The sequence below is a fragment of the Stenella coeruleoalba genome (genome assembly GCF_951394435.1).
Source record: "Stenella coeruleoalba genome assembly, chromosome: 20".
In the NCBI taxonomy this organism is placed as follows: domain Eukaryota; kingdom Metazoa; phylum Chordata; class Mammalia; order Artiodactyla; family Delphinidae; genus Stenella; species Stenella coeruleoalba.
The window spans coordinates 55,678,700-55,704,747 of record NC_137166.1 but is presented as its reverse complement, the minus strand read 5'-3'; the positions used below and the strand labels follow the sequence as shown (position 1 = coordinate 55,704,747).

The 26,048-nt window shown below is 51.4% G+C and overlaps 2 protein-coding genes across 2 annotated transcripts in view; one reads left to right on the top strand and one right to left on the bottom strand.

Moving 5' to 3' along the window:
* Positions 1 to 617, top strand: part of TMEM150B (transmembrane protein 150B) — a gene marked incomplete at both ends in the record, with an annotated part of 3,353 nt that extends 2,736 nt beyond the window's left edge. The window contains 2 exon segments of the mRNA XM_079906681.1: positions 404 to 589; positions 591 to 617. Coding sequence (XP_079762807.1) covers positions 404 to 589; positions 591 to 617 — 213 coding nt within the window.
* Positions 618 to 1,163: 546 nt separating this feature from the next.
* On the bottom strand, positions 1,164 to 25,013 carry BRSK1 (BR serine/threonine kinase 1). The gene is made up of 19 exons (XM_079908447.1): positions 24,817 to 25,013; positions 23,236 to 23,330; positions 23,062 to 23,147; positions 20,935 to 21,075; positions 17,925 to 18,041; positions 17,809 to 17,842; positions 17,655 to 17,723; positions 15,870 to 16,016; positions 15,361 to 15,392; positions 14,857 to 15,027; positions 14,238 to 14,335; positions 13,865 to 14,024; positions 13,579 to 13,639; positions 12,760 to 13,126; positions 12,244 to 12,292; positions 12,026 to 12,149; positions 11,110 to 11,308; positions 2,830 to 2,919; positions 1,164 to 1,401 (listed from the first exon to the last, which is right to left on the bottom strand). Exons 1-19 carry the CDS (start codon positions 24,950 to 24,952, stop codon positions 1,286 to 1,288), a joined length of 2,292 nt encoding a protein of 763 aa, XP_079764573.1. The 5' UTR covers positions 24,953 to 25,013; the 3' UTR covers positions 1,164 to 1,285.
* Between the last annotated feature and the right edge of the window lie 1,035 nt (positions 25,014 to 26,048).

Sequence of the window (26,048 nt, the reverse complement as noted above, 5' to 3'; positions counted from 1 at the left end):
GTGGAGGCATCTTTAGGAAGCCCTGCATTTTTGGAGGTAGAAGCAATGGCGGCCAGTTGGCCCTGGCAAGTGGGGAGATGGCAGAGCCTTCATGGGGTCAGGGAAGGCCGACAGGAAGATAGGAGCCTTGTTCTGGGATATTGGGAATGCAGTGCAAACCGGAGAAACATGCAAGGGCAAACATTTGGAAAACAGCTTGAGACAGAGGCGGGAACTGGAGGGCATCCATTTGAGAGTGTCTGGGCGTTGCCAAGGAGGGTGTCCAGCCAGAGGGGCCATTCCAGCCAGGGCAGGGCGGACATGTCACGAGAGGGTACCCAGAGATGGATGGTCTCAGCCTGCCCAAGGTCACTCAGCAACCTAGCCGGGCTTGCGGATCCTCCCCGTGGCGCTGTGCCCTTGACCCTGGTGTACAGTGGTCGTCCTCCACACCTGGTCACTGCGCTCAGCCTCTGCCGCCTGTGAGTGGGTCGTCGCCATGCTGCTGTTCATCCTCTTTGGCCTCTTTGCGGTGGACTTCTCCAGCCTGGACGGCTGCACCCTGTGTCTCCAGCCGGGCCCTGGCAGCCTGAGCCCCCCGCCGGCCTCCCCCCATCTCCCTGAAGGTCCAGCACTGAACACCTGGTCAGCGTAGCATCTTCGCACCTCCTGTCCCTGCCATCTGGTTCCGCCCCTGCAACCAAGGCCACCCAGGAAGCGAGAGGCCAAGGCCAGCCAGCCATCCCTGATCAAGGATATTTATTATTATTATTATTAATTTTTTTTTTTTTTTTGCCGCTGGCGGAATCAGAGACACGGACGCAGGCAGGATCACGCGAAATCAGAATTCCTTCCAGAGAGCAAATCCGTACAGAAGGTCGTGGGGAAGGGAGAAGACCAGGGGAGGGGGGCCCAGGAAGGGGGAGTTGGGGACACAAGGACAGATGGCCCTGTCCGTCCGGATCTGCTAAGCCACCCCAACCAGACCCCATCCCTCCCCCACCCCACCCCACAGAGAGATTGATCAATAAATAAAATAATAAATTAATCAATAAATAAAATAGAAACAGCTCCCCCCCAGTCCCCCCCAGAACCACCCCCGTTGGGCACGGCCCCCTGAGCCCTATCCCTGCAGGGCAAGGCCGGGTTTGTTGTGTCTCCCCCCTCCCTACGTACTCCTTGGGCCCTATTTACAGATTCACAGTTGGGGGGCAGGGAAGGGGGGTGGAGGGGGCGCCCCCTCCTTTCCCGGCCCCCTGGGGTCAGGGTAGGGGGGGTCCCGTTGGTGGCCAGGAGCTTCTTGTCCTTAGGGGGGGCCTCGGCGGGGAGAGCTGGTCAGCTCTGGGTCTGGGCGGCCGGGCGGGGGCTGCAGGCTTCGGGGCGGGGTCCCGGCAGGCCGGGTCTGGGCGCCATTCTTCTCGTCTGTGGGGGAGGAAGCGATCTGGCTTCAGGAACCCCAGGGGTACCGAGCCCAGGGATGTGTTCCAGCAGGGGAGGGGGCTGCCAGGGGTCACACACGCCAGCAACTAGGCCTGGCTTCCCTAGACCAACAAGGCACGTGTCCCAGGCACCCCCAAACCTAAGGCTTTGGAAGCCAGGCCATGCCCCAGTGAGACCTGGCTGGCCCAGCTCAGGAGACATCCTCAGAGACTCTGGTTACAGCACCGTCTGAGTTCCCCGATCATGGCCAAAGGGCCCCATTACTTTCCACTGGTTGTTAACGGGGCCCAGCGGAGCCCACAGCAGATGGTTTGGGGGTCTCGGGCCCTCCCAGCTGGGCCTGCATGACTGCGGTTATCTTTCTGTGGGGCCTCACTGCCCCAGACTAGGGGACTGCCATGCAGTAGTTTCTTTAGGGCCCAAAATAGTACCTGTAGCAGAGGCCAGCCCCTTAAGAGACACTGATTGCTGGAGGCCTTGTTGCCATAGCAACCAATGGAGCTCCCCCATTGCCCCATTCCCCTTATAAGGCATGTGGCTCGGGCCCTGGGTGTCTGTGGGTCCTACATGAATGCATGCCCTTTTAGGAACTCTGGTTGTCAAGGCCAGCTTTCCTTGGCAACCGGGTCTGGAGAGGTTCAGGGGGCCTTCCTCACTTCTGGTTGCCCTGGGGAACCAGACTAACAGAAGGCAGAGTTTCTCCAGCTCCCTACTACTGAGGCCCTTCCTCCAGGAGCCTTGGTGTTAGCCTGCTTGGCCTGTGCGGGACCTCTGATCTCCAGGACTGTATGATAATAAATTGATGTTTGAACTATGGAGTTTGTTGTTTGTGACCCTGGCCTCGCTGATCCCTGGCTGATAGGGAATTCTGCTCCCGAAGACCGGGGCTGGTGGGTGAAGGGAAGCCCCTTCCCCCTGGAGCACAGACCTCGCCTGCGCCCGGGGGGATGCCCAAGTCCTTGAAAGCCAGGCCCAGCGGGGTCAGAAGAGTCTGAGCATCTGCAGAGAGGATGACCAGCTTGTCCCGGTTTTAGCACTGAAACTCCTGCATCCTGAGCAAACCAGGATGGCCGGCCACCTTCCTCCAGAACACAGTTCAGGAGCCTCTGTTAGCGGAAAGCTCCGCTACCTCCGAGACAGAGACGGGTCATCCTCTTAGGGGTCCCTGGAGGTCCCCTCCCTGGTGAAGCCTTCTCAGGCTCAGGATGGCCTGGTTCCCTCGGAGCTCAGGCCCCAGCCTCTCTGGGAACCTGCTCCCAGCATTGCAGGTAGGACCTAAGGGCGACAGCAGGTGGGCCCTGCTGCCCCACAGCTGAAGCCTCGCCAGCAACACCCCCCCCCCCCCCCCGCAGCACCTGGCCACCAGGAAGTCTCCCCTCCGCCCCACGGGTGCCCCAAGGTGTCTCCCACCTGCCAGGGCCTGCACGGAGGGCTGGTCATGAGTGCTCAGCAGCTGAGCCTGGATGGTCTCTACAACCCGCTTGAACCGACGGCTGGGACCTGGAAGGGGCAGGGAAACAGACTGATGAAACAAAATCCAGATTTTACAACAAGACGAGAAACTTCAAACACAACCATTTTCTCTGCCGGTTTGGGCCTCCTCCCTCCCCTTTAGTGTGTGCTGTGCACCTGCATTAACCACACCTGCTGAGGAGGTAACCTTCTTAATCTTGTCAGGGGCCACGAAGACCCATGACCCACTACTCGCCTTGTACCTGGATTGTGTAAACTGTCAATAACACGTCATTTAACGTACAGCCCTCTGTCTCAAAAATTTATATAACTGTGGTTTGGCCTCTAATGGCGGAACAGTCTCGGAGCTTTCTGAGCGGCCATTCCTGGGTTATAGTCCTCACTTTGGCTTGAATAAAGTTTTCCACTTTTTTCTTAGATTGACCGATTAACTTTTTCGTTGCCTTGCATGGCGTAGCCGGCAGGATATGAGAGACACCCACCAGAGGGCACCTGGAGTCTACCGGAACCAACACTAAGTACCAGCATGGGCCCATTGGGCCCCCCCAGCTTCTCGGTACTCCTCAGGTGTTCTCAGGGGTTCTGACGAGTTCTCCTGATAGCTGGATCTTGTTGTTTGAGTGATGATCCTGAAAATTTTATTCGAGCTGTTTTCACTTAAGACTTGGAGTTTTAAGGGGCACTGGTGTATTCCCTAGGCAGGACCTGGGGGTCTGGGCAAGAGGCCCAGGGAAACATAGGTGGCTGGGTTTTTGTTAAATTTGGCTTGAATGGAAAACTTCCCTGGTAGTCCAGTGGTTAAGACTCCTTGGCTTCCACTGCAAGGGGGCGTGGGTTCGATCCCTGGTCGGGGAACTAAGATCCTGCATGGCCCCCGGTGAGGCCAAAAAGTAAAAAATAAAATAAAATAAATAAATTTGGCTTGAATTGAAAAAAAAAAAGTTGCCATACGGTCTGAACAAAACTGTTGCTAGTGGAATGAGAGACTGAATTATTCAGCTCTTAAGAAAAAGGGAGACCCACCATAACCATTAAGTAAATACTGCTCGTGGAGGTGTGAGGGGGGATGGGCCACAGAGGCTGATAACCTAGAACTCCGAGCACCTGTGATAGTTTTAGGCTGTCGCAGGGAGAAACCGAGACAGGTAAAAGAGTCAAAGTAACCCACGGGTAACTCCTTGGGGAGCTAGACTCAGATGCAGTGCACATGCAATCCACCACACTGCCCTCAGAAAGTTGTTTAGATCATATTTCATATCTGAATTAGGCTATTAGACATTAGGCTGAATTAGACATTAATAATGGGAAATTGTGCCTCAAAGGCCAAACAGCTCCCGTTCAGACAGCCACCAATGGGAATACCAGCTGGGCTTATGTATGTTTGCAACTACTTAATTGGAATTAAAGGAAATCTGTCCTGAAATGGCCAAGATAGGCTTCTTTTCGTTTTTTTAAAAAAATATTTATTTATTTATTTGGCTGCACTGGGTGTTAGTTGCGACACGTGGGATCTTTTAGTTGTGGCATGCGGACTCTTAGTTGCGGCATGTGGGATCTAGTTCTCTGACCAAGGATCAAACCCGGGTCCCGTGCATGGGAGCACAGAGTCTTAGCCACTGGACCACCAGGGAAGTCCCCAAGATGGGTTCCTTTAAGCACCCCAAAACTGATTTTTCATGCGCAGTAAAACCCTGCAGTCTCCTGGACCTCTGTCCACAGGGTCTACTGGAAACAACAGTAGTTAAGAGTTTTTCTCTTTTTTAAAATTAGGTTAGCAGGGGAAAATATTTGTAGCGCTAGCTTCTAGGAGCTTTTGAATTGGGAAAACTTCTAAACTGTAAAATTTTAGAGACCTCTCATCTTATTTTCCTATTTTTATTCATATTTAGAATTTTGAAAGTCTTCAAAATTCCAAGATAGCCTCATTGACAGGCTTCTCTGGTGGTCCAGTGGTGAGGACTCAGCACTTTCACTGCAGGGGCCCGGGGTTCGATCCCTGGTCATCCCTGGTCGGGGATCCCGCAAGCTGTGTGATGTGGCCAAAAAAAAAGGTCTCATTGAAAGATATGTTGCAGAAGGCTAATGAAAGATCAGTGATATAAAAGGTAACTAAAAGGTACCTAAAACTTTACTGCTCCCCTCTATCCTCCTTCATTTGAGTACTTATTTTAATAATCCTGTCTGAAGTGCCTGTCCACTCTGATGACGCCATTAAATGGTTACCTTTAGAAATGGGACCACCTGAGGCTGTAGGTGAGCCTCTTCAGATCAAAGGCCTAACTGACTGGCCCCAGTTAAAGGATTTCTTAAAACCCAGGGAGGGTGCTCAAAAGTGTTAGTAAATGGATTACCAAGATGGGAGGCCACCGGTGTGACTAAACTGACCACAGCTGAAATTAGGAGCCTGATAGCAATATGGCGGGTGGGGGGGGTGTCTTCTCACCTAAGCTAAACGAGGGAAAGTAAAACATTCCAACATAGGTTGAATGGGTATGTCAGTCCTTTGATCAGACACTGAGGTGGCCACCCAATTCTTTAGGAATTAAGAACTGTCCTTGTTTTACAAATCTAGTCTTTACAGGACCAGAGGTGCGGCTCCAGAAACAATCCGAAACCCACCCATCCTCTTACCACTCCCAAAACCTTCCCTCTTTATGCTAAGAGGCTTGTTAAGTATTGGAAAAAAAAAAAATTCTGGCCTTAAGAGAACAAAGTCCTTCTAGGAGAACTTGCCTTTCTCCTCCTATGCCTTTGATATGCATATATTCCACCTGGTCTCCTCCAGGAACTCTTAATTCCACCATCTTTTTAAAATGCAAATTTCAGGAAAGGTAACGCTTATAAAAAGAAAGAACAAAAGGGAGACAGGGAATTTGAATCCAACCTGTTTTGTAACGGATGGGTTTTACATTATTGTAACTGATTGATGGCTGACATTTTGGAATGGAAACTGTGGGGTGTCTGTGTGTTTGTATGCGTCTGTCTGTGTGTTTGTATGTATCTGCATATGTGTGTTGAAAACGTGTTTTTGCCAAAATTAGTTTGTAAGTGAAAATTACACTTACAAGGAAAGGAAATTAGGCACTTATATAGATTCTCAGAAATAGAAAAAAACTAACCCCAATGACTTTCAGATTTGCGTGAACTGGGAAATATTGAGTATAGCAGTAATATCTGGTACTAAATTTAGCTGAAGCTTGTTGCATTAATTGATACAGACATGTCTTTAGAGTCATCAGCGTTAAGTGTAATATTTTTATTGTACCTAGGTTTACTAGAAATGAACTAAATGAGATATTATTCCTGTTACAAAGTTTGTCAGCAAGAAAAATAACTAGATGTGATGAAACTTTTCAGTAAATAAAATAGACGTAAATGAGATAAGCACTTTTAGGTAAACTTTTTAGGAAAAATTATGTTTTGGGAATGTCTATCTAAAGTAGTGTCTCCAGATTTTGATAACTTGAAACTTCATGGAGTTTTGCTAAATTAAGTTAAACTACAGAAATCCACTGAATATCCAAATCCTTTCCAAATAAGATACTGGAACCGTAATTACTGAATATACGCTTCCTTTTACAGAGAAACTAAAGGTAATTAGGACTATTAATAAATAGGGTGGATGCCACACTAAGACATTTTCTGTGGAAAAAAAAATACTTTTTCTAGAAACTATAAAGAGTATTTATAAGTTTGCTAACCTATGGGATGCTAATGTAAAAGTTCATACTTGCTTACTACTTAGTTTGTGCTAGAAACTAAGTTTTAAGGTTAAGAATTATGCATCTGTAACTAAAGCTACCAAAATAAACGTTTCAGTATGCAAGAAAAATGGAAGGCATGTTTGCAGTAAAAGACAGTATCAAGAATGGAAATACCTTTTGTTAAGGGAAAAGAAACCCCGAGGAAAAAGTTTTGTGCGTGTTCAGGATTGGCTAAGATTAAATTGAATTTAATTAAGTAAATGAATTTTGTATTATTATTTATGGCCACACCGTGCAGTTTGTGGGATCTTAGTTCCCTGGCTAGGGATCCAACCCAGGCCCTCGGCAGTGGAAGCACCGAGTCCTAACCACTGGACTGCCAGGGAATTCCCGTAAATGAATTTTAGTATTAAAGTGTTACAAAACCTGAATTTGGTTTTCTCTCTATTAAGAGGACAAAGTTTTCTGAAAATACTGATCTGCTTTTGAAAACAGATTGTAAAGTTTCTTTAGTGGTAATCTGTTACAACTTTCAGTATTTGCTTTTGAAATCTTCTTTGTGACTTTGGTTAAGTGAATACAGTGACCTATGTCCTATTTGACCAATTGTTGTGAAATCTTTTTGATTTTTTTATAATTAATTAATTTATCTTTGGCTGCATTGGGTCTTCGTTGCTGTGCACAGGCTTTCTCTAGTTGCTGCGAGCGGGAGCTACTCTTCCTTGTGGCACGCGGGCTTCTCATTGTGGTGGCTTCTCTTGTTGCAGAGCACGGGCTCTAGGCATGTGGGTTTCAGTAGTTGTGGCACACGGGCTCAGCAGCTGTGGCTTCCAGGCTCTAGAGCACAGCCTCAGTAGTTGTGGTGCACGGGCTTAGTTGCTCCGCAGCATATGGGATCTTCCTGGACCAGGGCTCGAACCTGTGTCCCCTGCATTGGCAGGCGGATTCTTAACCACTGCGCCACCAGGCAAGTTCTCTTTTTGATATTTTGACGAACTTTCCAAATATCAAATTCTAATCGAAGTTCTTTTGACCTCTAGCTAACTTTGGGATGCTTCAGAGAGGGCCCCTGGAGCATCTCAGAGAGAAATATTAAACTAATTAAGTTTATTTTGTATGTTAAATCACACGGAAAGCATTGTCAAATGAGAGGTTATAAAATTTCTTAGATTGTATCACACAGACAAATGTCATTAATATATATATTCTAGAAATTATATGGAATTCCTAAAAATTTGGTATGTCCTGATAAAATGTTATCAATCATAATTCTAGTAATTATTTTAAAACGTATGTCACAGCAGTAACAAAGGTCATTTGTCAATCGCATTGGAATCAGGTCTTTAACCTTGACTGTTAAAGTCTTTTGTCATTTATAGACAGTTACTGTTGTACTCTGATGCTTTTGCCAAAAAAAATGCTTAATTGTCAAGAAGATTCATAGAAAGGACTTTCTGACAAGTACACGTTTCTGGTAACTTTCAGATCATACTGCTGAATGTGTAAGAAATTAAAGCATGCTAATGGAAAACGTGGTGGCTTCATAAAACTGTTATGAAGGTTAAGGTCAAGAATCAGTCACATGGGACTGAGAGAACTGACGAATATCGTTATAATTTGGGGGTTTTGTCTGAAATATTGCTGGTTTTTACTCTGTGTTTTCCAGACATAAGGAAACCCTTCCCCTCAACCTAATTATGACTTGACTTGCGGCAATTTGGTAAATTATTCCTTTATAAGCAGAATTGAAACATGTATCTTTTCTCTTTACCTGTTGTCTCTAGATTTTGGAAACTCTTAGGTTCCCAGCAGTTTTCTCAGGTGGATAAGGAAAGCCACCTCCTGACAGGTGCAAGAAGCCCAAAGTATTTTCGGGACCTCAAAAAGAGAGGAATTCATCCAAATACATAGATATCTCAGGTGGAATCTGTGACACATCTTTGGCATGGATTTCCTGGCCTCAAGAGGTTTTTTAAAAGTTCAATCTGAGGGACTTCCCTGGTGGTCCAGTGGTAAAGAATCCGCCTTACAATGCAGGGGATGCATGTTCAATCCCTGGTCAGGGAACTAAGATCCCATATGCTGAGGGGCAACTAAACCCTTGTGCCACAACTACTGAGCTTGTGAGCCTCAACGAGAGAGCCCGCGTGCCACAAACTACAGAACCCACGCACTCCAGAACCCCGGGCGCCACATCTAGAGAAGAGAAAACCCACATGCCACAACTACAGAGAAGCCCGCTCTCTGCAACGAAGAGCCCACGCACCGCAATGAAGGATCCTGCATGCCTTAACAAAGATCCCGCTTGCTGCAACTAAGGCCGATGCAGCCAAAAATTTTTAAAAAAAATAAATAAATAAATCACTCTTTAAAAAAGGTCCATTTGAGAATGAATATATGTATATGTAAAACTCAATCACTTTGCTGTATACCTGAAACTAGCATGACATTGTAAATCAACTATACTCTTAAAAAAAAAAAATTCAATCTGAGATCCTTTATGAAAAGTTCCAGCACAGCCAATTTAAAACAGCTTATGTTTGGAATTCCCTGGCGGTCCAGTGGTTAGGATGCGAGCTTTCACTGCTGTGGACTCGGGTTCGATCCCTGGTCAGGGAACTAAGATCCCACAAGCTGTGTGGTGAGGCCAGAAAATAAATAAATAAATTGGGGCTTCCCGGGTGGCACAGTGGTTAAGAATCCGCCTGCCAATGCAGGGGACAAGGGTTTAAGCCCTGGTCCGGGAAGATCCCACATGCTGCAGAGCAACTAAGCCTGTGTGCCACAACTACTGAGCCTGCGTGCCACAACTACTGAGCTAGCATGCCACAACTACTGAAGCCCGTGTGCCTAGGGACCATGCTCCACAAGAGAAGCCACTGCAGTGAGAAGCCCACACACCATAATGAAGAGTAGGCCCTGCCGGCCGCAACTAGAAAAAGCCCAAGTGCAGCAATGAAGACCCAATGCAGCCAAAAATAAATAAATAAAATAAATTTAGAAAATTAAATAAATAAATAAAACAGTTTATGTGGTCAATTAACCAGACTTATTTTGCAAACAAATTAGTCTTAATTTGGCTATATTTGGTAGAAATGAGAGTAATTTTAGAAAGAAAAAGATTACATTTCAGTGGATATTAAATTCTAGTTTCGTTAATTGAGGCCTGTATTTACTGCCTAATAATGGACATGCACAATGCAAGAGCAAGATAAAAGTGGCATAAGTTCTAGTGGACAACTTGGAATTGCCCTTTAGTCCATGCCAGACATCTTACTAGTACAACCCCCTAAAGGGAAAGAAATAACTTGGCTATTAAAACTCAACATCAAGGGACAGGATGGACTCAGGGCAAGTAAGCAACCACCTTTGCATCGAGCGACCAAATATTTGATCACCTAAGGCTTTCTGAAAGGCTGTTGCCCAGTTATAATCCTCAGTTTGCCTTGAATAAAATTTTCTCTTTTTTTAGATGGACTGATGTATTTTTTCATCAGGAAGACTGACTTGGGGCTGGGGACAGGGAAGGCGCTCCCACCCTGTAGAACTAGTCCCTCCACCCAGCAAATGACTCTTCTTCCTTGCCTCAAAATCCCCCTATTGGGGCTGGGCATAAATCCATGGTTTGCAAGTGGGACTAAGAAAGATTCGACTTAAAATAATGATGTGCGCTGTTTTCTATTTAAACGGGTTCTAGTTGAGGCCATGAAGACCCAGAAACGTAAGAAAAATAAATGGGAGGGAAAAAAAATCTTAACATTGAGAAAGTTCTGCATGTTAGTCTTTAAAGAAGAAAAAAAAAGAGCCATAGTTCATTTTGGTGATGTAATTCCCCAGTGCCCCAGAGCAGCTTGGTTAAAAACTCTAGGAACAAGCTCATCTCCCAGATGTGCCATGTTAAGATTGGTGGCAAGGACAACAAACAGAGGTATTCCTCATTAGCCAAACTCTTGTTATCAGGACTCAGGGACCAAGTAGAATTGAAAGAAAGGAACTTCTGTGGTTTTCATCTCTTGTGCCAACACTTTTTTTTTTTTTTTCTTGTGCCAACTCTTGATTGGTTGTGGCTGCCTGCAGCAGAGCTCAGCAGAAAGAAGTGTTGTGATCGATTGCTGATGTCTGCTCTGGGTGTAGAAATGAGTTTTGACAGCAGAGCACCACAGTCTTAATCTAGGAAAAGTCCAGTGCTTTGAGGTCAGGAGTCCTTGGCTGAGCCCCAGCTCCGTCACGGTCTGCAGTGTGACTCTGGCCAAGTCAATTTACCTCTCTGGGATGCAGTTTTCTTCTCTGTGAAACCTCAAAGGCTGCTGGGAAGCTTCAAGGAAGTAGTGCACATAAAGCACTTGGCATGTTGTGAAGGAGAAGATGTGGGGGGTCCGGGAGAGGACGGGGCTCACAGAGTCAGCACCATCTCCTCCTCCTGCTTGCTGCCCTCCTGGGCTGCTACCCTATCTCAGCTCTTTTGAGTATCCCACACACCAGGCTGGGGGCAGCTGCATCAAGGGAAACTTACCGGAGATGAGAGTAAAGGTGACAGAGTAGATGCCACCACCACCGCTGCCGTCCCGCCGGGGGGAGGGCTCTGGACCCTCAGAGGAGCTGATGTCCACCTGGAAGCGGACGGGCTTCTGGAAGACGGAGGGGCCACCACTGGCCTTGTACTCAGCCCTGAAGCTGGTCTGTGACAGCACACTATGACTCAGGCTGGGGATCTGAGAGAGGTGGGGGACAAAAGGAGGGGGTGATTTCAGCGACCTGACTCCAGGGGACAGATGAGCAGCCCTATGACCAGCTATGCCCAAGGAACTACCAGTCCCCTCAGCCACCAGGGAGAAAGAATAACAGGAAAGGCATTGGGAGGCCCCACTGTCCGCTGGGATTTGTAGTTTTCTCTACCTTATAAACAGGGCATCAGAGGAATGATTGAGCAACTGAATCCCGAGGTCATAAGGACTCTCATATCTGGTGCCAACCCCAGACTCCAGAACCACATGACACAAACTTCTTCCTTCCTCCACAAACACTGGCTAAAGTCACATCTGCCTCAGAAACTTTAAGTCCCATGAGCCCCTAAAGCACAAAACCACAGGACCCAGTGGACAGCCCTAGAGTTCACTGGAAAAAGTAGTTCCTTTTGCCAATCTCAGACCTGGTGGTAGGGAAATGGCAAATCACTAGTCCTCCGTGGATGCTAATATGTGGGAAATTGTAATTCAGGATCCTGTTTCACCAATTCCAAGCCCCAGGGCGCAATAAACCTCTCCTGCCTCCATGCCCCCACAACGACCAAACCCAACTCGGGCTGGAAAACTACAAATCTCATGAGCCCCAGGTGGAACTCAGGCCAGTGCTAAGGTGGTGAACCCCAGAGGCTGCTGGGATTTGTAGTTCTGTGGCGGCGAGGTTGCACGGTGACCCAGGCCCCTCACCGACAGGAAGGCATGGACAATGTCCGCTTTGATGCTGCTGAGAGGTTTATCCTTTAGCACGAGGAATATTTGTTCTTCTTTGTCCAAGGATATGAAGTTCCCGAACCAGGAGCGTTTTGCCAGCCTGAGTGGGAGGGGATGGTTGGAGGTGGGTCGGGAGGGGGCTAAGGGAATGAAATCCCCCCTCCGGCCCCTCTTCCCTTCCTTGTCAGACTCACTCTGGAGAGGACTCTGGCGTCAAACTGGACATCTCCTCGGCAGTGGGGACTGGGGAGGGGAGAACATGGTCAACACATGTCCATCATCCTGGTGTCCAGCACACAGGCCAGCAGTATCCTCCAACCAGAGGTTCCAGACCCCAGAGTCTATTCACTTCCCAGCAGCTAAACCCCAAATGGCACAGGCATGATGTTCCCTCTAGGGATGGGCCCCTGGTTAGGCCACGCCTCCCGAGGTGAGGCTTGCTAGCTATGAGCCAATGGGAAGGTAAGCCAGAGCACTGAAGGGGGCGTGCCTTTCAGACGAGCTCCTCCTCCAGAGTTGGAGGCCCCGCCTCTTCTCTCCCCAACACCTGAATCTCTGCTCACAACAGCATCTTCACCTAGGATGTGTGAGTCCAGGCCGCCAGCCTCTTCCTTCCCAGGGACCCAGATGTTAGACCCCAGCTCCCACCCCCACATTAGGACTCAGGAGTCCGCATCCCCAACCCCTTCACCCCCGAAGGACCTCCATACCCTGCATCTTGCGCCGGTGAAAGCGTGGGGAGCCCAGGAAGCTGTTGCGGATGGAGTTGAGACGACTCCTCCAGGCGGCTCCCCCGACGCCACCGCCGGGGCTGGGGGGCGGCGTTGTCCCTGGGGTCCCAGTGGGGCTGGCCCGGGGCGTGTGCAGGGGCGAGTGCAAGGGGGTCCCCCCGGAGGAGCGTGGGGAGCCTGGGGGGCCGGGCAGGGGTGTGGAGCGGGCACTGGGGGGAGGGGGCTGCTCCCCGGCGCCCCCACCCCTGGGGCCCCGAGAAGGCAGCGTCTGCGTTTTGGAAGTCGGTGAGCCCCCACCCCGGGCCTCATCTCCAGCGGGCTCCGGTGAGAAGGAAAAGACCGGACTCTGCAGAGTGGTGGAGTCGGGTGAGAGGGTGGACTCAACTCTCAGGAGGCTCTAGGCCCACTAGCACACACTCACAGAGGTGCACCCCAAAGCATGCTGGAACTTGTAGTCCAATTATTTCCCCCAACCCCCATTGTTGCGGGGGAGGGCAGGGACTTTTTCTATCATGCTGACTGTAAACCCAGCAGTGACTAGTACCCAGTAGGCGCTCAACTAGCTTTTGATAACTGAATAAATGGAACCCTTCAGACATACTGAAAACGCAATCCTGTTAAGGTGGGAAATGGCCAATGGACTAAAATAGTAATGAGGCCTTGGGTCTTTGGCCCTTTAGGGGCAAGGAGGCATCGTCCCAAGACTTCATGGGAGTTGTAATTTCTGCTGTTTCATCTTTGCTCCACAGTGTCTTCACCCCCTTACCCCTTCTTAATCCATTTGGGACCTGGCCTTACCCTTGGGCTGCTCAGAGGGCTGGATGACAGACCAGTGGAGGCTCCACTGACACTACGGGATCTGTTTTCAGGACAGATTAAGAAAAAAAAAATCAGGTGGGAGGGTTTCAGAAGGCTCAGATGTCCTCTCCCTTCCACAGTCCTTTGAGATGAGGAAATGAGGCCCAGAGAGGGGAGGAGACTTGTCCCAATCACACAGCACCTTTGAGGTGGGTATGGGGTTAGAGCCCTGAACTCCCTCTCCACCCAGGGCTGTGGATCCCACTGGAGGGGCAGAGGTTCCCACCTCTGGCTGTGCTGGGCCATCTCCAGGGCCCTTCGGGTGGGCACTGGGGAGCCACCACCCCCGGCATCCGTGATGCTCAGGACTTCCATGGACTTCCGCTCTGGCCGCCGCTTCCCGTGACGGCTCAGCATGGGGGAATCCACACGCTTCCGGGGTGGGTCTGAGGGCCGAGAGTTTCAACACAATCAAAAGATACACTGGTCCAGCTGTACATGGCACTCGTACACATGGGGAAACTGAGGCTCAGAGTGGAGAGGGGTTTTGACAAAGGTCACAGAGCAAGTCAGGGAGTCTAAACGCAGAAGCTCAAGGCCTGCAGCCCTTTCTTCCCTCAGGAATCTGGGGTCTGGACTCCGAGACTTGCCCTTCTCACCAACATCATTCCGAGGAGGTAGGTCCTGGTCCTCACAGCTGGGATACCGCTCCTTCCGATCCAAAAGCAGATAATATATCATCTTTTCTTGGTTCTCCCTATGGGGGCGGGGGGGATGGGCGGGTAGGAAAGCACTGGGGTCAAAGGTCAGGCCCCAGAGATGGTCTCATCCCCTCCCTATGTCTGTGGCTCTGTGGGGCTCAGTCCACTCAGTTTCTCTGTCTACGGTTCCATTCTCCTAGGTATCAATAGGATTGGTCCCTTTGTCTCAGTATACATCTCAGCCTCATTTTACTCAACGTTAATAATAATTATGCTAACACCTGAGCACTTACTATATGTGAGCACTATGTGAGGCACTAAGTTGGCCTCAGCATCTATTAATACTTTTCAGCATCGTTTCTTTTTCCCACTGGTCCTACCACCCCCTCCAGGTTCCCCCTAGAATAGCTCCTCGGGGGAGCTTTGAGCCACACCCTTTCTAGTGGCCTGGACCTCCCCATCAGGGGAGTCTGCTAGTGTGCAAGGCTCCGGCGCGCCCCCTGCCGGCTGTCGGGAGAGCTGCAGCAGTTCACCCCATGTGGCCAGGGTGTTATGTGCTAGAGTGAGGGGGTCTTACTCCTCGCTGCGGAGCTCGCGATGCAGCCGTTCGCGGTCCCTGAAGCAACCCAGTGAAGCCATGCTCTCCAGGACATCAGGGTCCAGCTCTCCGTTTGATGGCAGGCTCCGCATGGCCACCCGGCGGCCTGGGGTTGGCTCCAGGCATGGGTCTGGCTCGTGTTTCCCGCCCCTGGGGAGGAGAAGAATTATAGCGAATCGGGCATCTCCTTCAGCGGAGACTCAGGGGTCCCGGGTCCCAGCCTGCTCCTTTCTTGGGAACCCAGGAGTCCGGGCCCCGGTCTCTCCCCCCTCACACCCAGGAGTCCAGGCCCAGGAGTTCGGCCCCAACCTCTTCTCTACATGTCTTCCTCCCCTAGGACCCAGAAGTTCGAGTCCCTAGCCCCTCCTTATTCAAGACCCTCGGCATTCCGCCCCCTAGCCGGCTCTCCTGCTTTGGAACCCACGATATTTGGGGTCCTCTCCCTCCGCCAGGGACCCAGCTGTCCAGTTCCCCCATACTCACAGGTACCAGGGATGTTTCTGAATTTGCTCCAGCTGTGAGGGGCGTGGGTCGTAGAGAAGCAGAAGTGAGATCACTTGAACACAGTAGGCACGCAGTGAAAGTAGACTGGGTGATGTTGGGGGTCCCTAACGTGCCCCTCCCCTCCCCCTTCCCCCAACCAAGGGCAATACGACAGCACGACAGCTCGTCTCCCCCTAGTGGCAGCTGTGCGGCGCATTCTGACTACTCCGGACCGGCCGGGCTACAGGTCTCGCATGCGCAGTGGCAACCTGCCCCGCTCCGCTCCGCCTCGGAAGGGCCGGTAAGCGCATGCGCACTCCCGCTGTGTGTGTGTCGGGGCAGGTGGGCAGGACCCCAGGGCCAGGGCTCAGCCAGCGATGCCCCTCCCAGCCGTCACCCCAGGGACTGACGGGCAGGTCTAGAAATCCATCCTCATGACTCCCCTAGGGATTCTGTCCCCACCACCCACTGTCCCTCCATCCCCGCCCCCCCCCCCCCCCCCCACTCACGCTGAGCCTTTTCTCCGGCTCCACTTCGATCATCCCCCTCAGGAGGCTCTGGCAGTCCGGAGGAATGAAGTGGGGCATGTGGAAGACGCCCCGTTTCACCTTCTCCAGCAGCTGGCGGAGGTTGTCATCGTCGAAGGGCAGAGCCCCCTGTGTGAGGAATAACAGACCCCTCACACACAGAGCTTACGAGAGCTTATTCCAGGCGAATGCCTAAGCGCCTCACACGCATTGACACATTTAGTCCTCACCGCAAGCCCCAAGAGTTAGGGAGCTATTACTATCTCCACTTTGCTGGTGGGGAGGCTGAGGCACGGAGCCATTCAGCAATTTGCCCAAGACCATCTAGCTCTGAGTGGCGGAGCAGGGATTTGACAATGGGCAGTCTGGCTCCAGCGCCTAAGAGGCTGGGGCCGCAGCTTGGAGGCTGTCCTTTAAAAACATGCTTCTCGGGCTTCCCTGGTGGCGCAGTGGTTGGGAGTCCGCCTGCCGATGCAGGGGATGCAGGTTCGTGCCCCGGTCCGGGAGGATCCCACATGCCGCGGAGCAGCTGGGCCCGTGAGCCATGGCCGCTGAGCCTGCGCGTCCGGAGCCTGTGCTCCGCAACGGGAGAGGCCACAACAGTGAGAGGCCCGCGTACCGCAGAAAAAAAAACAACAAAAAAAAACATGCTTCTCCCAGGGAGTTCCCTGGTTGCCTAGTGGTTAGAATTCTAGGCTTTCACTGACATGGCCCAGGTTCAATCCCTGGTCTGGGAACTAAGATCCCACAAGTTGTGGCAAAGTAAATAAATAAATTTAAAAAAATGAAAACATGCTTCTCCCTAGTTTCAGGAGGGGTAATCTTCATTCATTTAAAAAAAGTGAGCGTCCATTACAGGTCAAGGATCTAGGAGTGAACAAAGCAAGCCCTTGCCCTCCTACAGTTTACACCCCAGAGTGAGAGAGGCTGGTGAGGGAGCTATATAGTGATGGAGTGATTGAGGTGACACTGGAGCACAGACTAGGATGAGAGAGGCCTATGGGAATCTGGGAGTGTAGCAAGTTGAGTGGTGTGCCCCAAAAATTCATGTCTACCAGAACCTCAGAATATGACCCTGTTTACAAATAGGGTCTCTGCAGGTATAATTCATTGAGGATCTGGAGGTGAAATCGTCCAGGCATTAGGGTGGGCCCTAAATCCAATGCCTTGAAGAGAAGGGGAAATCACAGAGAGATATCCCTCAAGGAGTTACACACACAATGACAACTCTGTTAGCTGCCAGGAAGGAGATAGCCTACCACAAGGAAATCTGACCACATGGGGGGAGTGAAGGGGGCCAGGGTAGCCTTCCTGGAAGGGCGACAATTGAGCTGAGAGCTAAAAGAAGTCTAGTATTAACTAGGTGAGCAACCAGGCTGGCAGGGATGGAAAAGCAGGTGCAAAGGCCCTGTGGTAGGAGCTGGGCTGATATTCCCCAGTCTGGTTCTATTAATCATTACAGTACCGTAATCAGGATCAGTTAGTAAACAGCCACTTTCCCAAGCGCTCCAAGTCCTCCTGGCTGCCCCATCCCTTTCCGGGGGACCCGCCTGGGCTATCTCACAGTTCTGTGACTGAACAGTTAGCTCCAGGCACAGAGAGGGGTGGCCCCAGGATTTTGCTCTGTTGGTGAATACCCCCACCTTCCTGGTACCAGTTAAATATTTGGGAAACAACCCCTGAGGTGAGGATGGAAGTAAATGTTCTGTGCTTCCACCAGGCAGGACTGTTCTAGAAACGGGGCAGGAGAGGTGAGGAGCGCCTTACCACAAGCAGGGCGAACAGGATGACTCCACAGCTCCACATGTCCGCCCGGCGGCCATCGTACTTTTCCCCCTGGAAGGGAGAAGGGCCAGCCATGACGTTCATCTCTCCCAGGCTCCCTCAGCTCCTCTCTCCCCTCCACCTGCTCCTCACTCACCTTAATCACTTCTGGGCATGCATAGTGAGGGGACCTGAGAGAGAGAAAGGTGGTATGAGCTTCTGGCCAGCTTCTGACACCCTCCCTGGGGCGTAGGAGGCCGGGCCCCCACTCACCCACAGCTGGTCTCCAGGAGGCTGTCCCCCACCTGCAGGGACGCCATGCCGAAGTCCGCGATGCGAATGTTGTTTTTCTCGTCCAGAAGCAGGTTCTCAGGCTTCAGGTCTCTGTGGCTGAGACAGGACGGTGGGACTCAGGCCTCTGCCCTCTTCCCGGAAGCTAAGGCCCCATTCACTATTCTCAGAGGGGGACATGTCTGGAAACTTCTAATTAGGGACGTTTTCAAGCATGCCCCGAGGTTGGAACGAGAATATAGGAAGCCCCATGTACCCACCCACTAGCTTCACCCATTATCAATTCGGGGCAAATCTTCTCTTATGTCCATCCCTACATATGCTCTCCTTCCCCCACTGGACGATTTTGTAAGAGACCCCACACAGCGTATCATTTTATCCACCAATATTCGAATATGTGTGAAGTGAGATATTTTGAGGTAAGCAGGCAGATGATACTGAGCCGGTTCTTAAAACATTCAAATATTTCAATACCGAATAATAAAAAAAAATACTGCCACCCCAAGCCCATCACTGGTCCCCCCCAACCCACCCCGGGGACAAACTCCTTAGGATGTAAGGGTTAATGTCTGGGGGAGGTGGGGTGGAAGATTCTACAGTTTCTCTTGGAAGTGGTCCTTAACTGGGTCATACTTGTTAAATCTGTTGACTATCGCCCTCTGGAGGCCAGTGTTTTTAATGTCAGAGTCTAGACACTTAAGGTGTTGGCAAGTTAAATGGGCTGCTTTTTCATCACCAAGCTTTACTCCCAGGTCTCAGCCCCTCCACCCTGATCCCCATACCAGAGAGGGAGGTGTGCAAACAGATGAGGCTGAAAGATGAACTGGAGGCATCTATTTTGCACCTTAATTAATCATTAAAATGTTGCATATTGAATATCTTGTTTTGAGAGCTGAAAGCAATTCAATGAGGAAAGGAATATCTTTTCATATGGACATTTTTTTTTTTTTCTTTTGCGGTACGCGGGTCTCTCACTGTTGTGGCCTCTCCCGCTGCGGAGCACAGGCTCCGGACGCGCAGGCTCAGCAGCCATGGCTCACGGGCCTAGCCGCTCTGCGGCATGTGGGATCTTCCCGGACTGGGGCACGAACCCGTGTCCCCTGCATCGGCAGGCGGACTCTCAACCACCGCGCCACCAGGGAAGCCCTTATATGGACGTTTATATGCAAAAAAAAAAATGACCCTCAACCTTTACCCCATACCATATACAAAAATTAATTCAAAATGGATCTCAGAAAAAAAAAATGGATCTCAGGCCTAAATGCAAGAGCTAAAACTATACAACTTCTAGAAGAAAACACAGGAGGAAACCTTTGTGACCTTGAGCTGGGCGAATTTTTTTTTTTTTTTTTTTTGGCTGCACCATGCAACAGGCGGGATCTTAGTTCCCTGCCAGGGATTGAACCCGTGCCCCCAGCAGTGGAAGTGTGGAGTCTTAATCACTGGACCGCCAGGGAAGTCCCTGGGCAAATATTCCTTAAATAGGAAAGCAAAAGCATGAATTGTAAAAGGAAAAAAATCAACAAACTGGAATTCATCAAAATGTAACACTTTTGCTTTTCACAGGATATTGTTACAAAAATGTAAAACATGTCACAAACTGGGAGAAATTACTTGAAAAATACACATTTGATAAAAGATTTGTTCTTAGAATAAGTAACTCTTAGGAGTTATTCCTAGAATTATCCCTTGTCCTGGAATAAAGAACTCTTACAACTCAGGAACAGAAAGACAAATAACTCAATTAAAAATGGGCAAAGGATATGAACAGATGTTTCTCCTAGGAAGATACACAAATGGCCGATAAGCACATGAAAAGATGTTCTACATCATTAGCCATCACGGAAATGCACATCAAAACCACAATGAGATACCACTTCACACCCACTAGGATAGGTATAATCAAAAAGTCAGATAATAACAAGTGTTGGCAAGAGATTGGAGCCCTCAGAGACTGCTGGTAGGGATGTTGGATGATACAGTTGCTTTGAAAAAGGGACTGGCACTTCTTTAAAAGGCTAAACATAGAGTTCTCATAATTCCCTGGCTGTCCAGTGGTTAGGATTCCGTGCTCTCACTGCTGAGGGTCTGTGTTCAATCTCTGGTTGGGGAACTAAAATCCCACAAGCCACACGGTGTGGCCAAAAAATAAAAAAATAAAATAAAGAGTTCCCATGTGACCCAGCAATTCGAATCCTAGGTATATACCCAAGAGAATTGAAAACATAGGCACACGCCAAAACTTGTATGTGAATGTTCATATGTCCATATTATTCATAATAGCCAGAAAGAAGAAACAACCAAAATGTCCATCAACTGGTGAATGGATAAATAAAACATGGCATATCCATACAATGGAATATTACTCAGTCGTGAAAAGGAATGGGGTGTTGATACATACTACAACGTGGATGAACCTTGAAAACATTTTGCTAAGTGAAAGAAGCCAGCCACAAAAAGACTACATATAGTATGATTCCATTGATAGGAAATGTCCAGAATAGGTAAATCTGCAGAGACAGAAAGTAGATTAGTGGTTACCTAGGGCTGGGGGTGGGGCAAGGTGACTGCTTAGTGGATACAGGGTAGTGATTTTTGGGGTGATGAAAATGTTCTAAAATTAGGTAGTAGTGATGCACAACATTGTGAACATATTAAAAACTACTGAATTGTACGCTTTAAAGGGGTGAATTTTATGATGTGTGAGGTTTTTTTTGTTTTGTTTTTTGGCCGTGCCGTGGGGCTTGTGGGATCTTAGTTCCCCAACCAGGGATCGAACCCATGCCCCCTGTAGTGGAAGCACACAGTCCTAACCAATGGACCGCCAGGGAATTCCCTATGATGTGAGAGTTACATCCCAATTTTGAAAAAGGGATAAAAGATTTATTTGGGGGCTGCAGGACTCTGGCTTCCAGTCAGCCTGCTATGTGCTCCCAAGGGCCTGCCTTCTGGGCAGCGCTCATTCCGGCCTCCCCTCAAGCTGCCCCCTCACCAGATGGAGTAGCTATGGCAGAAGTCCAGCGCTGACACGATCTGGCGGAAGAACTTCCGGGCCTCCTTGGGGGTCAGTCTCCCCTTCTTTACCAGGTAGTCGAACAGCTCACCTCCAGACACGTGCTCCAGAACCAGGTACCTGGGGGACATGGAGGAGGCAGAGGGCTGGAAGGGGCATGTGGAGGACCAAAGAGCCTGGTCTCCCTCTTCCAAAAGCATAAGACCTCAATCCCATTGGCCCCTCGAGGCAGAGAATCCCAATTCTCATGAGTCCCTGGGAGGAGGAGGCTCCAGTTCCCATTAGCCTCTGGGAAGCAGAAACTCAATTCCCATTAGCCCTGGTCAGCATGTCAGTTTCAGGGGTCAACACTTTGACTACTTGTCAGGAGACAAGGCAATTCCATTAGCACCTGGAGGTCAGAGATCCTAATTCTCATAGGCCCCTAGGAAATAAAGCCCTGTATTTCCATCAGCCTCTGGGAAGCCAAAGTTCTCATTCTTATTAGTTTCTGTGATGCAGATAATGGAATTTTAATCTATTTTTGGATAATGATATTTGCAGTGTGTACCAAATGAACAGTCAACATCTGTGAGCTAAAGCCTACAATTCCCATCAGCCCCTGGGAGGTAAAGACTCCAATTCCCATCAGTCCTTGAGAGAAAGAGACACTAATTCCCATCAGCCTCTGGGAAGCCAAAATTCAATTCCCATCAGCCCTGGGCAGCACAGACTCCCATGTCAACTTCAGGAGTATTAATACTTTGACTCCTAGTTGTTTCAGGAGATAAGGCAACTCCATTAGCACTTGGAGGAGACCCCCAATTCTCACAGGACTTTGGGAAACAAAGACCCCCACCCCAACCCCTACCTACTCCCATTACCCCCTGGGAAGCCAAGCCTCTTATTCCCATAAGCCTCTGGGATGAAGAAACTTGAATTCTCATTAACTCTTGGCAAAAACGATTGCCTTGTGCACCAATCTAAGTCAATTTCTGTGAAGTAAAAGACTACAATTCCCTTCAGCTCCTGAGAGGTTAAAAACTCCCAACTCCCATAAGCCTCTGGGACATAGAGGCTTCTAATTCCCATCAGCCACCTGGATTCTAAACACTCCAAATCCCATCAGGCTCTGGGAGGCTAAACCTCTAATTCCCATCAGCCCCTGGAAAACAAAAGCTCAATTTCTATGAGCTCTTGGAAAACTGAGGTTCCTCTGTGAAGCACAAACTCCCATGGGCTCTCCCTCCCCACAAGGATGGTGGAATCAGGGACAATGGCCCCTCCCCGCCGCCACACCTGGGGAAGGCTGAGGGAAGCCTGAGGACTACAATTCCCATGAGTACCTGGGGCTGGCCAGCCTCCTTCCTAGGGAAATCCACCCTAGCATCTGATGGGTGCTGGAGTTGGTTCATCCTGGGGACTGCCTGGTGGGGGCAGGGGGTTGTCCCCTCTCTCGCTGCCCAGTCCAGCTGTCCCTTGGGTCACCAGAGTCCAGACAAAGGTCTATTGTCTGGAGTCCGGACAGCTGGACCCCACCCCCATCCTAAGGCGAGTAATCAACTTTGAGATGCAGACTTAGAACTCCCAGGAGACCATTGTTGGGGTGTCCAGTCATAGCACCCAGAGTTATGCTGGGGGATGAAGGGAGCCTCCAGTGCTCCAGAGAGGGGGTTTGGGAAGAGGCCTGGGGCTTTGCTAGGCCCCATTGCCCTAGCAAATAGGAAAGGGATCTGCCCTTAGCAAATTGGGTCTGGCTGAGGGCATCAAGATGATCCAGTATCGAGTGTTCCCTGCAGCACAGTAGGCCGAGGGACTGGGGCTGGAGAGGAAGGGGGAGGATCAGCCTGTGTCCCCCACTCGGGATGGCTCAGGCTTAGCTGTCCTGTTGCTAGGGCACAATCGGCCTGTAGCCTCAGGCCAGCTCAGTGTGGGAACAAGGAGTGTTAGGAGTGTGTGTGTGTGGGGGGGGTTGTCCTTGGGCAGTAAGGAAGGGACTGGGCCTTCAGTGGCCCAGCCAGGAGAGCTCAAGTTTCCCCAGGCCCCTCCACGCTTTGTTTCTGGAAATGTCCCCCACTAGGAACTTGGGGAGGGTGCATGGGGGGCTGGGTGTCTATAAATACCTACAAATATTTCTTGTTCTCGTAGACGTCGTGGAGCTTGAGGACATGTGGGTGCTCAATGAGCTTCAGGATGGCAATCTCCCGCTCCACCTGGGGGAAAAGGAATGGAGGTCAGCCTTGCCTCCCTCCCTGCCCCCAGCCCCAAAGGGTCCCCTCTTCCCCCAGCACACAGACACACCTTCATCAGCACCGACTCGGACAGCTTCTCCCGGTTCACGATCTTGATGGCAACCTTCTGGCCCGTGATGCAGTGGACCCCGAGTTTAACCAGACCTGGGGGATAGGGATTGAAAATGTGGGGTGCGCTCCCAGGGCATTCTCCCCACCTCTGACTCCTAAGCCCCCCTTGCCACCCCGTTTCCTCTTTCTTCCCCTGCTGGCTGTTTAACAGTGGCCTGAATCACTCTCACCTGAACGCCTGGGGGCTGACAGCCGCCATTCCCACCAAACGCAATTCTCTTCCGGCTCCCTGTTGCCCAATTCTGTTCCTTCTGATTGTCCGTCCACCTACCTGCCTCCCCCTCCCTCCACAGCTACCCTCGATTTAAGTTCCTCTCCTCTCTCCACATAGTCTTGCCTCGTTGAATCTCCGTAGTTTTGTCTCCTCCAATCTGCCTCCTTCAAACAAACCTCTCTCTCTCTCAACCCATCACTTCCTTGAATTCTTTGCCCTTTACTCTTCTGGAGATGCCATGTCTCCCAAGGAATATAATCTTACGATTGTCCCCTTCCCAGACCATCCTCCTCCACCTCCTCTCAAACCCTGACCTCTTAATCCCCTTCTTTGACCTTCTTTTAATAGCAGCTGTAGCTGGAAGCATGCACACCCCAAGGGTATCCCCACTCCCCAAGGGTAAGCCCCAAAGCCACAGATCCAGGAGTCCCAGCCCCCAGCCCCTCTTCCCTCAGACCCCCAAGTCCAGGCCCATGGCCCCTTCCGCCCCCATAACTCAGGAATTCAGGTCAGCAACCCCTTCTCACTTTTTGCACTAGGATATGGAGTCTGATCCTCTCCCAGCCCTGACCCTCAGCTCCATAGAGATCCTGGACCCAATCCTGAACCTCGTACCCAGAACACAGGTGTTCAGCTCCTGTCTTACAGCCACCCACCTCCCACCTGGCAGGAAAGAGGTTACAGAGGTTTAGCAACAGTGAAAGATGACCCCCCCAATCCACAGCCACTCCTGAGGGATTTGCCACTTGCATCGACCTTTCCACCTCTCCATTCCCAGTCCCCACATTGAGCCAGCATGCCGGAGGAGGGGCAGAATGCTGTGGACCTCATCGCCCCAGCTTCAGTCCCCCGTAACCCCGACAGAGGCCCTCCTAGGCCAGAGGACAGTGCAGAGAGAAGCAGCTTCCTGAGGCGCACCCCCATCCCAGCACCTCACCCCGGCCTGCGGCTGTACTGCACCAAGGACCTCAGCTCCCGGCCCAGACCCTGGCTGCAGGCCGAGGCCCCTTTCCCACTGTGGCTCGGACCCCCCCAACCTCTGTCCTCAAAGGGTGGGAGCCTCTGGGCCCCAGTAACTCCTCCCAGGAGTCCAGGCCCCCAGCTTCCTTCTCCCCAGGACCCCAGAGTCTGAGCCCTCACCCCCCTCCATCCTAGACACCCGGCAGTCTGGACCTCAAGTCCCTTCTCTGTGAGGGACTCAGGGGTCTGAGCGGCCAGCCCTTGCCCTTTGAATACCCATGAGTCCCACCCTCTGCCCCCTATCTCCCCTCGCCCCCGCGCCAGGTGTCCCCTCCCCTGACTCACCTGTCTGTCCTTTGCCCAGCGTCTTCTCCAGCCGATAGGGGCCCACATATTGGGCGTGCTGGGGTGGGTGTGGGTGTGCGTGCGGGAGGTGGTAGGCAGGGGAGCCCCCGCCCCCCTCCTTGCCCCCGGACGACATGATGCCCTTGGTCCCGGCCCGACCGGCCCCCCGGCCGCCCCCCTTGCGGCCGGTCGCCCCGTCCCTCCGGTGGGGGCCGGCGACCGCTCCGTCCCGGCCCCCCCGGCTGCCCCCCACCTCTCCGGGGGTCCCCAGGGGGCTGGGCTGGGCCCCCCCCCAGTCGGCGGGCCGCGGAGCTGGGGGAGGGGGGGCTGGCCCGGGGGGGTCAGGCCCCGGGAGTCAGCATGGCCCGGGGGGGCTGCGCGGCCCCCCCTCCCCAGCCCGTCCCTGGCCGGCCCCCCCCTGCCTGCGCCTCCCCCCGCCGGGGGGGTCTGAGGTGCGGGCCGGCGGATGCTGCAGGCCGAGGTCCCCCCCGCCCCCCCACGCGCCCTCTCTCCTCCGCCTCCTCCTCCTCTCCGCCTCCCCCCCGCCACCTCGTCCTTTCTCTCCCGCACGCTGACATCACCATCCGGGGACTCCGGGCCCTTCCCCAAAGTTAACCCTTTCGGAGGGGGGAGGGAGGAGCGGGGGCAGGGGGCGGGCCTGGGAGCTGGAGGGATGGAGAGGAAGTGGGAGGATGCTGGGAGGGATGGAGGGATGCAGGAGAGACGATGGAGGGACGGAGATGCGGAGCAAACAGGCAGGGGCTGAGGTGGAGCCACACAAAGGGAGATGAAATCTGACAGGAGTCAGGGAAAGAGACAGATGGCAAGGGAGATGGAGACCACCAGAAACAGGGGTGGGACAAGAGAGGGAGATGGGGGAACACGCAGGCAGCCAGAGACAGGCAGAGACAGGAGAGATGGGGGGTGGTCAGAGAGACAGGGAGATGGAGAAAAGGAGAGAAGGTGATGGGGAGAGACAGAGATGGAGGAAACCAGAGATAGAAATGGAGAGAGACCGAGATGAAGGGAAAGAGAGTTGGAGAGACAGGGAGTAGGGGGTGGGGGATAGAGGCACAGAGATATGGAGAGACAGATGGGAAGAGAGATGAACAGAGAAAACAGAGCCAGAGATGGGGAGAGACCCAGAGTAATGGAGGGGAGACCACAGAGAGACAGCAGTGGAGACACAGAGAGACGGGGGAGAGAAATTAACAAAAATAGAGGGATGGGGG

Coding starts and splice junctions, on each gene's coding strand:
- BRSK1 (XM_079908447.1), bottom strand. CDS start 24,952: ATGTCGTCCGGGGGCAAGGAGGGGGGCGGGGGCTCCCCTGCCTACCAC. Junction 23,148..23,235: donor CCGAGTCGGTGCTGATGAAG/GTGTGTCTGTGT, acceptor CTTTTCCCCCAG/GTGGAGCGGGAGATTGCCAT. Junction 11,309..12,025: donor TTGTCCATGCCTTCCTGTCG/GTGAGGGGCCTG, acceptor CACCTCTCTCAG/ATCCCCAGCCTGAGTCATAG.